The following is a 15011-nucleotide window of genomic DNA, read 5'->3' on the forward strand; positions in this document are numbered from 1 at the left end:
TCAAGAGTCTACACCTCGTCGAAATAAAGGGACGCATACCTGCACCATGCCGGGGTGGGGGGCATGCAAGCGATCGCTGACGGGACCCTCGCTTGCGGAGCCATGATGGGGGGGGGGGGGCGTCCGTCTATCTCCGTAATGGGCCCTCGGTGACCACAGACCCTCGGCGGCGAGCTGAGAGGCCGATGACAGCCGGTTGTCATCGCGTGCCCCTCGGGGTGGGGGGGAGGGGGGGTTATCCCTGCCTGACAGCTGGGCCCCATTGTGGAATAGCGGCCAGGCAGCCCGCATGCACGCTCGCTGTCTTGGGAACGGTATGGGCCGGAGCGAGTGCGTGTTCCGTGGGATTGTTTGGCGGCTGTGTTTAAAGTAAGGGCCTGCAAATATTGTTCATTCTGCCGTTTTGAAGTCTCTCTGCACGTTTGGGCCAGACGCACCGTGCTTGGCGAAACTCGCTGGGGGTGGGGGGGTGGGGGGTGAATGCTTCGCCCGCTGTTGGCGATGGGGTCGTCGGCGAGATTTTGCCAAAAAATCGGACCGATTCGAGCGTTCTCGAAAACACGAATGTTGCGCTAAAACTGACGACGGAGAAAACTGTTGATCAACTCTACGAAACGTATCGACGTAAAAAAACGATATCACAGTGTTTTATTCAAAGCACGGCCCATACAAACATTTCCTAACTATATTAAAATATTCTGGATTCTCTCTTTCTCTTCTGAAGTTGAGCAACTTCTCCAAAACCGTAGCGTAATTTATAATTTCACAAGACAGTGTTAATGTGAGCGGTTGCGCGCCCTTTCCGTTGCGCGCGAGCATCGGCTTGTCCCCGTGGCTCGCCAGGCTGGATACAAGCACATCGCTTGGTGTCAAGTCCCACCGTGCTTCTATCCAACGTGCACACCTGTATCACAAGGCCAGCTTAAACTAATGACACGTTGCTTACATCTTAACTGCGCCTGTGTATAACCAGCTTCGACTTTATTCACGTGCATTTTTCAATGCAGGTGAGCGACCTCATCCATTGATGAGAAAGGGGGTCTCTTTTTGCAGCAAGGGAGGGAGGAGGCCCTGGGTTTTCTGGACCATCGCGGCAGCGGCTTGCGAGGCGAGGGGGGGGGGGAAGCGGGCAGCGTGCGGCCACGGCATTCACCCGGCCACACACTGTGGCCCTTTGTTGGGAGTGAGATTTGGATGGAGCAGGTGAATGCTTGCGAAGAGCCACAAGGGGTGGGGGCGAAATCTCTCCAGTTGTCGTTTCACATTTGCATTCACAAGGATGCCCTTTGTGTGGAACTTTGACGAGTGGCCGGGAGACGGCGGCCTCAGCGATGCCTTTGAAGAGGGAGCCGCACAGCGCTGCACCGAATGGTGCTGTGGGCGCCCCAAAAGTGGACGAAAAGTGAAAAGGGGGATTCTGGGAGTGAAACGGCGTTGGTGGAGGTGCCGGTAGAGGGTTGTGGTCCATTGCCAATGGCATAAAAACGCCAGAATAATGTTGTTGTAACTATTAGACATGTTTGTGATATTCAATGGAAATACTTGATGGATGTTGCACATACGGGAAGCTAGTTGGCTTCGTGTGGTTAGGGGTAGGGATAGACTGTTTGGCTGGTGTGTGCCCCACTCCCATTTCAGTCAGTGCCTCCGTTAAGGAGTTTGGATTCTCACTTTAGTGTTGACCGCTAACACGGACTAGACAGTCAATCAGCCTCTGGCATTAGCCCACTCAGTTCAAGCTATCCCCCAACCTCTAACGCTAGCCCCCCCCCCCCCCCACCTTGGACTCGACAAGCAGACCAAGTTTTGTTTTCACGTTTCACTTTCGCACCGTATGTAGCCAACCACGCTAATCGGAGGTATACCGCTACATGAAGCATGTACTGCTACATTATATTTTTGTGCGCCTTCAGCTTTTGTTCCATTTTCCTTGTAATTGGCTATTCCAAGAAAGACAAATCTATTATGGTTATAATTTCCCACCATGTGCTAATTTCTGTTCACGTTGTTAGTGTAGCAGTAGTGCCTTTCCAATTCGGTAAATGAACTTGAATCTCTAAAAGGCACGAATCGACGCTTGAGAATTACTAAACGTATTGGCGTGTTTAATAAACAACGCTGGTTAATTCAGCTCAACATTGATAATCTCCCCCACCCTCGCCACGTCTCCTTCCCTAAACGATCGATCCAAGACGCGTCACACGCCACCATATTCTTCCCAAAAAACTGAGACGGGAGAGCGGATGGCACCGAGAAAATAAAGCCGCACGGGAGAAGGACGAGTTAATATCTCAAGTCGATCTCAATGGACAATGTTGCTTAAACCACGGTAGATTTTACCGAGGCTTAATTACAACAGGTTGCTGTCCCTGCTGGACGACCCGGGAAATATGTCTGTACCCGGCACACCACGTCATGTATACCGCTCGCTATGGCTGTGCCTAACGAGTCACGTGTCACCACCTCCAGTCTAAGCCTTGCTTTTCACTCATCGTTCGAACCACCCGAACTCGGAGTAACCTCACGCGCCGTGAACGTTATTTTTTTGTTTGTGATTTCCAGTGACGAGCTGTGATTTATGTAAATAAAGAGACCGAGAGACAAAATCTTGACGAATGCAGTCGCCTCGTCTTTCCCACGCGATGTGTTGCGATCTGTCGGAGCTTAAAATCCTCTCGTCGGCAAAGCTCCACGCTCGTACAAGAAAGAATGTCCGTCCTTGCATCTCCCCCGCTCTCTCCGTCTCGGCACAAAAGCGGGCGACGCTGGGTCGCCTTCCACGCACCAGGTGCTCGTGTGAGCCCCCCCCCCGTCCCGATACCTGGGCAGGTGTGTAGCGTGGGGTGAGTGGAGGAGCCTCGAGGGTGTTCCAGTGAGAAGGGCTTCCTGGCGCACGCGAGCGTGGAGTATGTACGGCTGGTGTGGAGCGGTGGTGCAACGGTCAGCGCTACGCTGCGCTCCGAACCCGGCGACCCGAGCTCGATTCGCGCTCACGGTCAACACCAGTGACGATTATCTGAATCGGTTCTGAGTATTACCTAGGTCGACTCAGCCTCAAATGGGTATCCGGTGCGATGTGTTAACATCGCCACTAGGGAGACAAAGGCGGTCGGGCGTAGTGTTGGCCATCCACCTCGTGCGCCGTACCGGCTTTCATAGGTGCTCGCTAACGGCACTTGCCCCAACAGTCGGTTGAGGCTATGCGGGCGATCTCTGTCTCTGGTATGCGTGTTTAAAGTATGGCCGGCATACGCGCTGTACAAGGCATGCGTGTGATGCGTATGGATTGTGCGTGTTGTGGATATTCATCTTTTGGGGTGACGTGTAAAGTTTTTCTGGTGTGAATTATAATCGATTACATTAATGTATCTTTAAACGAAGGCGCGTGTATGTGTGTGTGGCGTGCATGTGTGTTGTGCACGGTGTGAGTATGAAGTACCACGTGATGTCGTGCACAGTATCGGTGGGGCTGCGTTGACATCCGGGCGACACACTGCTCTAGAGAAATGCGGAGTGAATGTCGTTGTGAACCGATAACCCTTTTCAGTCAGTGACCGCGCCGCCGGTGAACGGGGTTTGAACCCGGCCACCTCCGGATTGCGAGCCCAGTTCGCGAGACGTTGGCACCGCTGTGGCAGCTGCCTTCGTTGCTCAAGTTAAAAAGCTGCAACCAATGTCACGGTACCTTCAATGGCAGGCTATTCTATGGGTGGCGAACCGGTTTTATCGATTTTCATGCGGTTACCCATTTAACAACGTAATAATGGAATATAATCATCAAACTGGAGAAGCACAGAATGAATGTCTCACATATTCGTCTATCCACGTGATAATGAGTGTGTGTCACGAGCTCACCAAGACCAAGGTCCCCCGTAGAGCCTTAGCAGACTTTTGGGGGCAAGTGCTGTTAGCGAGGAGCCGAGGCCAGCACCCCCATCCCTGTGCGCGTGAATTCATATACACGGCCCCGGCACGTACCTCCCCACGTACCTCCCCACGTACCTCCCCACGGCCCTCCCCACGGCCCTCCCCACGTACCTCCCCACTGGCGGTGGAGTCGATTCCCTGCGGACGTTCTCGACGCAGACGCGAGCGTGTGAAGAGCCGGGCGGGGTGGCACGAGACACGTGGGGGGGGGGGGGGGGTTCAGAGGGCGGGGCCTTTTGTTCAGGTGTGGGTGGAGGGGCAGGTGTGGGGTGGCAGGTGGAGCTGGAGGGGTGGGTGGAGGGGCAGGTGGAGGCGGGGCAGTTGTGGGTGGAGGTGTGAGTGAAGATGCGGGTGGAGGTGGAAGGGCATGTGTGGGTGGAGGAGTGGTTGGTGGTGCGGGTGGAGATGCAGAGGTGGGTGAAGATGCAGGTGGAGGCGGGGGGTGGGCAGGTGCGGGTGAAGGTAGAGGGGCAGGTGTGGGTAGAATGGTTGGAGGTTCGGGTGGACATGCAGGTTTGTGTGCGCCTGTGTAGGGGAGCGGTAGTGTAGCGTTTTGCGCGCTGCACTACAAACCCGGCCACGGACAATAACACCAGTGACGATAATGATCTGAACCCATTCTGGGCCTCCCCTAGGTCGACTCGGCCTCAAATGAGTACCTGGTGCGGTGTGTAGACATCGCCAGGGGACAAAGGCGGTCGGGCATAGTTTGGCCACACAGATCCTCCCTCGTGTGCCGTGCCGGTCTTAACAATAGGTGCTCGCTCAGAGCACTTTCCCCAACATCCTGTTCAAAGGCAACACGGGGGGTCTTTGTCTTTGCCTACACTGTCAAATATTCAGCCCTTACCATTCAAGTCTCATGGTTTCACACGGGCAGCGGTGGCGCATCGATTAGCACACTGACCTACTGACCCCCGCCAGCGGAGTTCGATTCCCGGGCGAGCCTTGGGCGAGCGATATCTGAACGCTGTCTGCCCACCTCGCTCCCACCCCTTCACCAACTCGCATTGACCAGGGCGGTGAAGTATGGTCAAACACACCCCCACACCCCCACCTCATCCCGCAGTGGACTGACAAAGTTACAAACACGAAATAAAAACACACAAAGGATTTTACAAAGCATCACACCACAAGGGTACACGGTATAAAGGTACAATGTTGGTAATGGATATAACAATAAATATATATACCTGCTTTTTATAAACTTCCACTGGTCGAGGTAGGTCGAAGTGAGTGCCCAGGAGACAACCACCATCATCATCACCACCACCATCATCATCACCACCATCACCACCATCATCATCACCACCATCACCACCATCACCACCACCATCACCACCATCACCACCACCACCATTACCACCACCACTACCCTCACCACCCTAATCATCACCCTCAGCTTTATCATCCTCATCACCCCAAACAACATCGACATCCGTGAACGCAAATCTCCATTCATTCGCATAACATGTCACCAGCATCATCATCATCATCGGCACATTCCATCAGCATCACCCCGCCACACACATCAACAGCAGCAAAAAATACGCAAATCATTACCATCACATCCATCATGATCATCAACAGCAACAACATCATCTCATATCTACTACCGTCCTATCCATCATCATCACCATCACCATTATCATCATCACCATTATCATCATCATCACCATCATCATCACCCCCGCGGTTGAACAGCCCACGTCGCCTGACGCCACACGCAGAGCTGTCTCCATTACCGCCACCTCCATCATCGTCGTCTCCCCGGGATAATCCGGGATGCTCCCGCGGGGGCTCACGGGGTGGGGGGGCGCTAATTGACGCGCGTGGCTCCCAGCGGCGTACAGGGACCCCCCACCCAACCACCCCCCCCCCCGTGTCTCCCTACCCCCCCCCCCGTGTCTCCCTACCCCCCCTCCCGTGTCTCCCTACCCCCCCGTGTCTCCCTAGCCCCCCCCCGTGTCTCCCTGTCTCCCTGTCCCCTCACTGTACTCACTCCACGTCCCCACCACGCGCTGTTTCGATCCCACGCAGTCGCCACCCGCCGCTCGCGTCGTGGTGAGGAATGTGGCACGGGGTCGCGGTGAGGAGGAGGGTGGTGGTGAAAGGTGAGTGGGTGGTGGTGGTGGTGATGATGAGATGAGTAACGATCTCGCTGAGCCAACTCGTCTCACGCGTGGTTCGATTCAAACCAAACACAATTGACACGAAGAGCGATGCCGGTCGTGTGCCCAGGCACGCGACACGTGGTCCCACAGAGGGCATTGCGGGTCAAGATGAGAGAATGAATGGACAGTGACCTCAATTTCCTCGCTCAGCCCACACCTGGTTCAATAATTCAAATCTGTAACTGAAAACCCAACAAAAAACAACGACCCCAACAACTTTAAAGCCGTCCTGAAACAGATTTAACAACACACCAAGAGCGCGCAGCCTTATCCAGACCACCAGCTCAAACGAACTGCACGTGTGGCCAGAATGTCGTTTAGAAGCACCAGACCTGACAGGCGAGACAATATTGCGATGGACACATTTTTTTCGAAATAAACTTTTCGACTCGGTCTTGGTGGACAACCTCCTGGCAGACGCATCCAGTTCCTCTGAGCTGGCGGTGTGGACAGGGCTGAGCGAGAGCTTGCGTAACAACACGCCCCCCCCCCCGCCGAGGCTGCCTTTACATCTCTTCCCTTCTAGATTTGAAGTTTTCGTGACTGCAATGATTCATACTCTTTGATTTTTACGGTAAAGTCACGTAGGTACATTTTTTAAAAATAAATTTAATCACGACGTTTCGGGCACAACACAAGCGTCCTCCTTCAGGTGGGGACAACTTAGTGAAAGCACAACCGCTTAAGTGTGTCTAAGTGTGTGTGTCTAAGTGTGTGTGTCTAAGTGTGTGTGTCTAAGTGTGTGTGTCTAAGCGGTGTGCTTTCGCTAAGTTTTCCCCACCTGAAGAAGGACGCTTGTGTTGCGCCCGAAACGTCGTTATTTAATTTATTTTTTAAAAATTTACCTACGTGACTTTACCGAATAAAAATCAAAGAGTACATCTCTTCCCGGTGCGACACAACAGCGAGCGTTCACGTGGCCACGCACGCGCGCGCGCGTGGCCACGTGGGTCTCACGTAGACGTCGGCGAGTGACCAGCGCGGTGAGGCCGGAGCGCGTTGCTTGACCCCCCTCACCCCTCCCAAGCCCCCCCGGTGTGTGGTGGGGGGCCGGGGGGGGGTCACACGAGCAGAGCCGCGTGGCTCTCGCCGCGGCACCGACACCGCTCCCGCCGCTCCTCCCGCACCCACGAGCCCCGGCAGCCGGGCACCCAGGCAGCCTCCCAGAACGTCCTGGGCGCACGGAGACAATGGCAGCAGCGCAAGCACCTTGCTGATGAGTCCCGTTGACGGAGAAGCCACCCGGCCGCCAACTACCCCCCCCCCCCCCCACTGTGTCCTGTCAATGGTTTACGGTGTTAGGGTACTTTTTGTATTGTGTGTGTTGTTGTATTGTGTGTGTTGTTGTATTGTGTGTGTTGTATTGTGTGTTGTATTGTATGTGTGTTGTATTGTGTGTGTTGTATTGTGTGTGTTGTTGTATTGTGTGTGTTGTTGTAACGTTCTTACCCCGTGCCCCTACTGGATAAAAAATAAAGATATAAATTGTCATTATGTAGCGTGCTGTGGTTGGTATTCGTGATGATGATGATGATCTCACGCTTGTGATGAGTATGTTATGATGATGATGTGTCGGTTGTCTGTGATGATGACGACATGATGATTGTGATCTGGTGTTCATGATCATCATCATGGTCTCGATGAATACGATGATGACACTGATAACGATACAGCTGATGATGAAGCCGCCGCCGCCGCTGCTGCTGCTGATGATCCTGACGTTAATGATGACTATGAACTGAACATCCCACAATCATCTTCTCAACATGACAATCCTCCGTTTAACACGGAGGATTTCTCCACAAACCTGGCTGTCGCCTGATGAAGCTAGTTGTACTTACTGGCGAAACGTCGTACTCGAATTGTCAATGTTGTGGGTTTACTCACCAACACACAACAGGCGCGCTGTACTGGTAACGAATCGTCACGTTCTGTTGACGTGACAACCCCTTACGAATTGGCCGTGTCGGGTGGTGGCGGGTTTAACGACACCACATCTTATATATCTACGCGATCTACCCCAACAAAAACCTCTATCATGGGTGACAATAACCCACACACTCCTCAACATCAACCATCACACACACGTGATGAGTGTAAGCATTGAGTGTGGGGGGAAGTGGGGGGGGGCTCCTCACGTGATCGCATGCACCCCCTCCCCCGGACACCCCCCGCGAGCCCCGCCCCTCGCCGCCCCTCCCCTGCACTCGGCGCACACGCGGTGCCCGCGGCGCAGGCGATTGGCCCAGAGCGCAGCCGCCTGCCCCGGCGGCGGGTAGGAGAGGGCCCGGTTCGACACCGGACCCGGGAGTTGACAGCCGCTGCTCACGTGGTCCACGCGAAAGTAGACGCAGTGGCTGAGAACGACGGCGGCATTGGAGGAGGAGGGAGGAGGAGGAGGGAGGGAGGAGGGAGGAGAGCAGAGCGTGAAATCGATTGTGAAATTTTTCATTTAAAAAGGGGGGTGGGGGTGGTTTACATAAAGCAAAGCATTAAAAAAACGAAATGATCAACGAAGCAAAGTGTCGACTACACCGAGCATCTTCTTCTTGTTTCCTCTGATGGTAAAAAAACGAGAGGAGAGAATGTCACCGTTGCGGCGCGTGCCATGAGATTGGCGAGTGGCGGCGTGAGGCTCGGGGTAGCGGGCGGAATTTGCTCTACCGTGGCTGCCGCTGTGTGTAGGCCGAACTTCTTTAGCACCGCACGTAGCCAACAGCGCTAATCGGAGGTGCGGGGGAAGGACAACAAACTAAACACAAGAAGCAGTTCTAAAGAAATGCGTTTGTCAATCTAGATGATGATTTCAAAGTGCACGGCTAAAGTGGCTTCCTGATATCGGAAGGAAGAGCGTTCCAGACGGCCACAGAAGCGCGTCTGAAAGCGCGCGACGCGGTGACCACCGCCTTTGTGTGATGGTTAGCCAGAAGCGAGGTGGATGAATGTGTGAGTGGGGTTGGTGGAATGGGTGGATGGGTGAGTGAGGTTGGTGGATGGGTGGGGTTGAGGGATGGGTGGATGGGTGAGTGGGGTTGGTGGATGGGTGGGTGGGGTGGATGAATGGGTGAGTGGGGTTGGTGGTGAGTGGGTGGGTGGGGTTGGTGGTGGGTGGGTGGGGTTGGTGGTGAGTGGGTGGGTTTGGTGGTGGGTGGGGTTGGTGGTGGGTGGGTGGGGTTGGTGGTGGATGGATGGGTGGGGTTGGTGGTGGGTGGGGTAGGTGGATGGGTGGGTGGGGTTGGTGGATGGGTGGGTGGGGTGGATGAATGGGTGAGTGGGGTTGGTGGTGGGTGGATGGGTGGGTGGGGTTGGTGGTGGGTGGGTGGGGTTGGTGGTGGGTGGGTGGGGTAGGTGGATGGGTGGGTGGGGTTGGTGGATGGGTGGGTGGGGTTGGTGGTGGGTGGATGGGTGGGGTTGGTGGTGGGTGGATGGGTGGGTGGGGTTGGTGGTGGGTGGATGGGTGGGTGGGGTTGGTGGTGAGTGGATGGGTCGGTGGATGGGTGGGTGGGGTTGGTGGTGGGTGGATGGGTGGGTGGTTGTATTGTCGGCATGGTGTTCCCCATTTGGTTGTCACACCAACAGGTGAAGCTTGCGTCTGCGTTGTGTGTCTCCTGTAAAGCGGAGACAGCCGAGCGCGAATCACGCGGAATGGGCCCCGTCTCAACATCGGAGGCTCAACGCGGCGTTGAGATTGGACGGCGTTTGGATGGGGCGACCGCCACGCATAGCCCACGAGCACCACCATCATCATCACCATCACCCCGCGCCTCCACCATCACCACCATCGCCAAGACCACACTCACCTGGGTCCCTCCTCCATGAGCACCACGTGGGGTCTCCTCCAGGGGTCCTTCTGCTCCTGCCGGTAGAACTCGGGCAGCAAGCTGGCCATCTCTAGAGGGCAGACAGACAGAGCGTACCACGATTTTAAAAGAAAATACATTTTATTTTACCAGGTAAGGCCCACTGAGCTATGTAGCTATTTTTTTTTCAGAAGCGACCTGGTCACAAATGATAGCTCAACGAAGTGGCTTATCATCGTGTGGACAATTAATGATAGCAGTGGCCAAATACTCTACGGGATATACGTGGCGCCTCTATCAGACGGTTAGCGAGCACCTATTAAGGTCGGCACGGCGAATTAGGGGGTCAGCACCACGCCCAGGCACCCCCCCCCCTCCCATCAGTGTTGACGCTGTCCACGCACCGCACCACGTACTCATTTAAGGCTGAAGAAGTAACTAATTGGCGTTTTGTTAACGTGACACATTTTTTACTTATTGGCCGTGTCGGCTGGTGGAGGGTTGCGACACATTTATAAATAACGCGATCTAACCCAAAAACCCTCGATTACGGGCGCACTTTAGTTACCCTCCGCGCCGCGGCAAGCGTTGCCCTGGGGGCTGTAGCAGCCGCGCCGCTGCCTCAGGTCCCGGCAGCCCCGGCCCCCGTTCCTCGGGGGCACGAGGACGTCACGGGCGCGGCTCTGCTTGCCCTGGGCGCACGCGGAGTCGCACGGAGACCAGGCGCCCCACGGCCCCACGGCGCAGTCCACCGCTGTGGGGGGGGGGGGGGGGGAGACGCCGGGACACGCGGACAAGAGACATGCGAGGAGAGAGAGAGACACGCAGACAGAGAGACACGTTGAGAGAGAGACACACACGAACAGAGAGACATGTGGAGAGAGAGACGCGGACAGAGAGACACGTGGAGACAGAGAGAGAGACACGCAGACAGAGAGACACGTTGAGAGAGAGAGAGAGACACACACGAACAGAGAGACACGTGGAGAGAGACACGTGGAGAGAGACACCCGGATAGAGAGAGAGAGACACACACACGAACAGAGAGACACGTGGAGAGAGAGACGAGGACAGAGAGACAGGCGGACACAGAGACACGCGGACAGAGAGAGGGACACGGAGAGGGTTTCAGTAGTGCGAGACGCCCCTGCTCAACATCGCTCAGAGCGCGCACTGCTCTTAACATCGCAAAGAGAACTCCAACCTCGAACCTCAAGACTCGACGACTTCCAGCTAAGAAGCGGGGTCCACGGGCTGACAATGTAATACTAGTAATCACAATTGTACACACTGAGGATGACTCCTGTTGAGGAGGGTCCTGCTGCCGCCACATTGTAGTTTATTTTAAGAAGTTTTCGGCCCCCAATGAATGATGAGTTGTGTTTATTATCACACTCGCATTATTATTATTGTACCACGTGGAACGAGGAAACCGGAGCACCCGGAGAAAACCCACGGCTTGCACGAGGCGAAAACAACACTCTATCCCCGTACAGATGGAAACAGGTGGCGATCAGTCCACTTGCTGCACCGCCTTCCCCTGGCGAGCCCAGGGTATGTGGCAACCTCCTCGACGCCCTGGGAGTTTCACAACATCCGTGCGGTGATCCACCAACCCTCGCTGCTGCCTCCACGGCGCGGGCCTACGGGCAGTCACGTGCAGTCACGGGCAGTCACGGGCAGCAGCGTAGCCACCGCCACCACCAACAATGGAACACGCCGCTCAAGCCCGGGTCCACGGAGAGGTCAGCGAGACCCAAACCTGACCTCTGTGGTCCCCGTGTCCACAAACACTGAACTCCCAAACACCAAATTTCGACCACACACACCAAGACCCTGGGGGGAGAGAGGCGAGGGGGAGGGGGGATGGTCGTGGGTGGATGGGATGGGATGAGTGGATGGGATGGGGGCACGTGATGGGAAAGGGTGGATGGTATGGATGGATGGGATGGATGGCATGGGTGGATGAGATGGGTGACATGGGATGGGTGCACGTGATGGATGGATGGGATGGGTGACATGGCATGGGTGGATGGGATAGCTGGAACGGGGCGGGGAGGATGCAGCGATGGTGGCGACGGTTGCTGAAGGGGGAGGACAGACTCACAGGGGGACGAACCACAGTCCAATCTCACTGAGTCCCAAGGCTCGTTTTCAGGAGAGTCCTGCTACATTGGAGTTGTTTGGCCAATTAATTTGGAAACAGTGAGCGTGTTGCTTCTTGTGTAGTTAAGCTAGTTACGCTAGTTAAGCGAGTTAAGCTAGTTAAGCGAGTTAATCTAGATACGCTAGTTAAGCTAGATATGCTAGATACGCTAGTTAATCTAGTTAAGATAGATACGCTAGTTACGCTAGTTACGCGAGTTAAGCTAGTTAAGCGAGTTAAGCTAGATACGCTAGTTAAGCGAGTTAATATAGTTAAACTAGTGACACTAGATACGCTAGTTAATCTAGTTAAGCTAGTTACGCTAGTTAATCTAGTTAAGCTAGTTAAGCTAGTTACGCTAGTTAAGCTAGTTACGCGACTGCTGACGACCCCTTCAGTGGCCTCTGCACCACCACTCGAGGTAGTGGCCCTGCACCTCGCTCCGATATCGAGGCGTTCGTTCCAAGCGCAAGGAATCTGTAAATCTCGGAATTATAATCTATCGGAACGAAAACAACTACAACTATTAAACTGATTATTATTATTACCACCATCGTGTGGAAATGTATCGCAGCCAAATGCTCTAAACGCACGCCGATTCTAAATGTGCAGGGGAAAAACCGGATGACCCGGAGAAAAATCCTCGCGGCCGCGGGGAGAGAGACACAAAAACTCCCGTCGGGGTCGAACCCACGACCTCCTGTATACCTGGCGAGGTAGTGAACATCTCATAGCCACCGTGATGATGATGAAAGGGGCAAACTCCAAATATACCGCAGGCGTCAGGGTCGGGATCGAATCCACGCCCCCCTGTAACCTGGCGAGGTAGTCAACATCTCACACACACCCGGGCGCGGGAGTCGGCTGAATCCGCCCGCCTTAGCAAGGCGATGCTGCTCACTGATGAATTGCGCCCCCCCCCTCGCCCTCCCCCCCCGGTTCGCGTGGACACACAGCGTGGCCGTGTCAGCTGGGTGGCTGCTCTGACATGGCCATTATCAATAACTTTCACGTTGCCATCATCTATCTATCGATCTATGTACCTCAACACGGTTGTTAGAGACTCGATTTGTAGACTACAGTTTAGACACTGTTGAGTAGAACCCTGGGAAATTCGATTTTTTTTGGGGGGGGGGTGGCGAGAGCTGGGTAACTAGCGATGTTGAGGGGGGGGGGCTCCTGAAAACATAAAGCCTGCCCCCCTTCTTCTTTGTCCACGGATTGATGGTGGGGGCAACTGTCAGCCCTGCCCCCCCCCCCCCCCCCCCACTATCTTTCCACGCCTACGTGGGAGAGGTGAGGTCCCACATTCTACCGAAACAACTTGGCCCGGAGTTGACTCCCCACGCGCGCGCCCTTCCTGAGCCCCACGCACCACCACAGGATGGGGGGCATCGTGGACATGGTAAGGTGGGGGGGGGGGGGTGTCAGGGGGGGGTTCACAGGTAGGGGAGATGGGGGGGGGTCAGGTGAGGGAGAGGTGGGGTGGGGGCTCACCGCTTTCCCGGCAGACGCGCGCGTGGTCGGGGCAGCAGTCGCCCGTCCTCTCGCAGTGCGCGTCGCAGTAGCAGAGCGCCTCGCGGGCTCGCGGGACCGGACCCCCCACCGCGTCGTCGTCGAGGCCGCGGCACGAGTTGTCGCGGCCCGGGCAGCAGCGCGGGCCGACGGCGTCCGGCCCGGCGTCTAGAGCGGCTGCTGCGGCAGCGGCGGCGTCTCGGGCTCGGCATGAACCCGCGGCGGTGGCGAAACGCGCACCGCTCAACAGCAGCAGCAGAAGCAGCAGCAGCAGCATCCTCGTCGGCGGACGGGATGATGATGATGATGCAGAGGAGGAGGATGGGAATGTAGAGGAGGATGAAGAGGAGGATGAAAAGGGACGAAGCACATTGGCAGGCATCGTGGCGACGCCGGAGAGGTGAGCGAGCCGAGCGGATGGAGGCGACAATTCGAGATGAGCGGTGGCGCAGAGGTGTGGCGCGGAGTCGGACAGGAGAAGGAGAGGAGATCGAAGGGAGGAGCGGCGATCACAGATCCCGGAGAGAAACGGGGTCCTTGCGGGGGGTGGGCGCTGTCACTCTTCAGGGATGGAAGACGGAAGAAAGATCTTGAAGAATTGTCCCGTGGATGTTGACTGGGCGCACTGCGCTGCTCTGAGATTTACCCGCGGCGGATCGCGGGACCCCGGGACAAGCGGGGTCGCTCCTGCGTGTGGACTTTCACGAGATTGATGTAAGAAGTGAGTGCGAGGGGGAGGCAGGGTGGGTGGGTGGGAGGAGGCAAGAAGGCTGGGGGGGGGGGGAGCAAGTGGAGGGAGGCGGCGCGGTTTGACTTTTTTGCGCAAAAATACAAAAAACACAAAACAACAAAAAACTGCGATCCCGCGTGGGTGGGTGGCCAGGGAGGTGACGGCTACGGACAGCGGTAGGAGGGCGAGGAGGGCGAGGAGGGGGGGGTGGGTCAGCTCGTGTACAGGGGGTGGAGGGGACGCAGAGTGAAAAGTCAACCACGTGGACGCGTGGGGGTCTCTGACCCGGGTGCCCCTCGCCGGACTTAACCCCCCGCAGGGCCGCTCGCTCCACTTGGAGGTGAAGCTCAGCGTCAATCATTGTTGTGAATGGGGACGGTGGATGAGAGAGTGGAGAGGAGTGGGGGGGGGTCATGGATTCTAGAGTAACGTTCAGGCCCGAGCGATTCCACTGCTGGATGAAGGCCTCCCCGCGCACGCTGGTGTCGGTCATGGGGCGGGGGGGGGGGGGGTTGTGTGACCATACTTCACCACGCTGGTTTTCGCGGGTTCATGAGGAAGACGGAGGTTGGGCAGAGCCCGTACAGATATATCACTCGCCGCTGACGTTAGCCGTGGTCGGGAATGGAACTCGGCTCGATGAAGTGGTAAGAGCAGCGCGCCACCCATCAATGTGAGGGGCGGGGTGGTGATAATCACTTGAGGTGTTTGGGAAATGA

At 55.9% G+C, this 15011-nt stretch overlaps 1 protein-coding gene across 1 annotated transcript; it reads right to left on the reverse strand.

Annotated features, from left to right (window-relative positions):
• Positions 1–5893: 5893 nt before the first annotated feature.
• LOC133348325 (somatomedin-B and thrombospondin type-1 domain-containing protein-like) lies at positions 5894–14271 on the reverse strand. Its single transcript, XM_061561067.1, has 5 exons — positions 13545–14271; positions 10470–10655; positions 9902–9992; positions 8240–8458; positions 5894–7274 (listed from the first exon to the last, which is right to left on the reverse strand). The coding sequence occupies exons 1-5, from the start codon at positions 13942–13944 to the stop codon at positions 7163–7165; spliced, it is 1008 nt and encodes a 335-aa protein (XP_061417051.1). The 5' UTR covers positions 13945–14271; the 3' UTR covers positions 5894–7162.
• Positions 14272–15011: the final 740 nt, after the last annotated feature.

Source organism: Lethenteron reissneri, chromosome 27 (assembly GCF_015708825.2).
Source record: "Lethenteron reissneri isolate LAM-NWPU_2019-01 chromosome 27, ASM1570882v1, whole genome shotgun sequence".
Lineage (NCBI taxonomy): Eukaryota > Metazoa > Chordata > Hyperoartia > Petromyzontiformes > Petromyzontidae > Lethenteron > Lethenteron reissneri.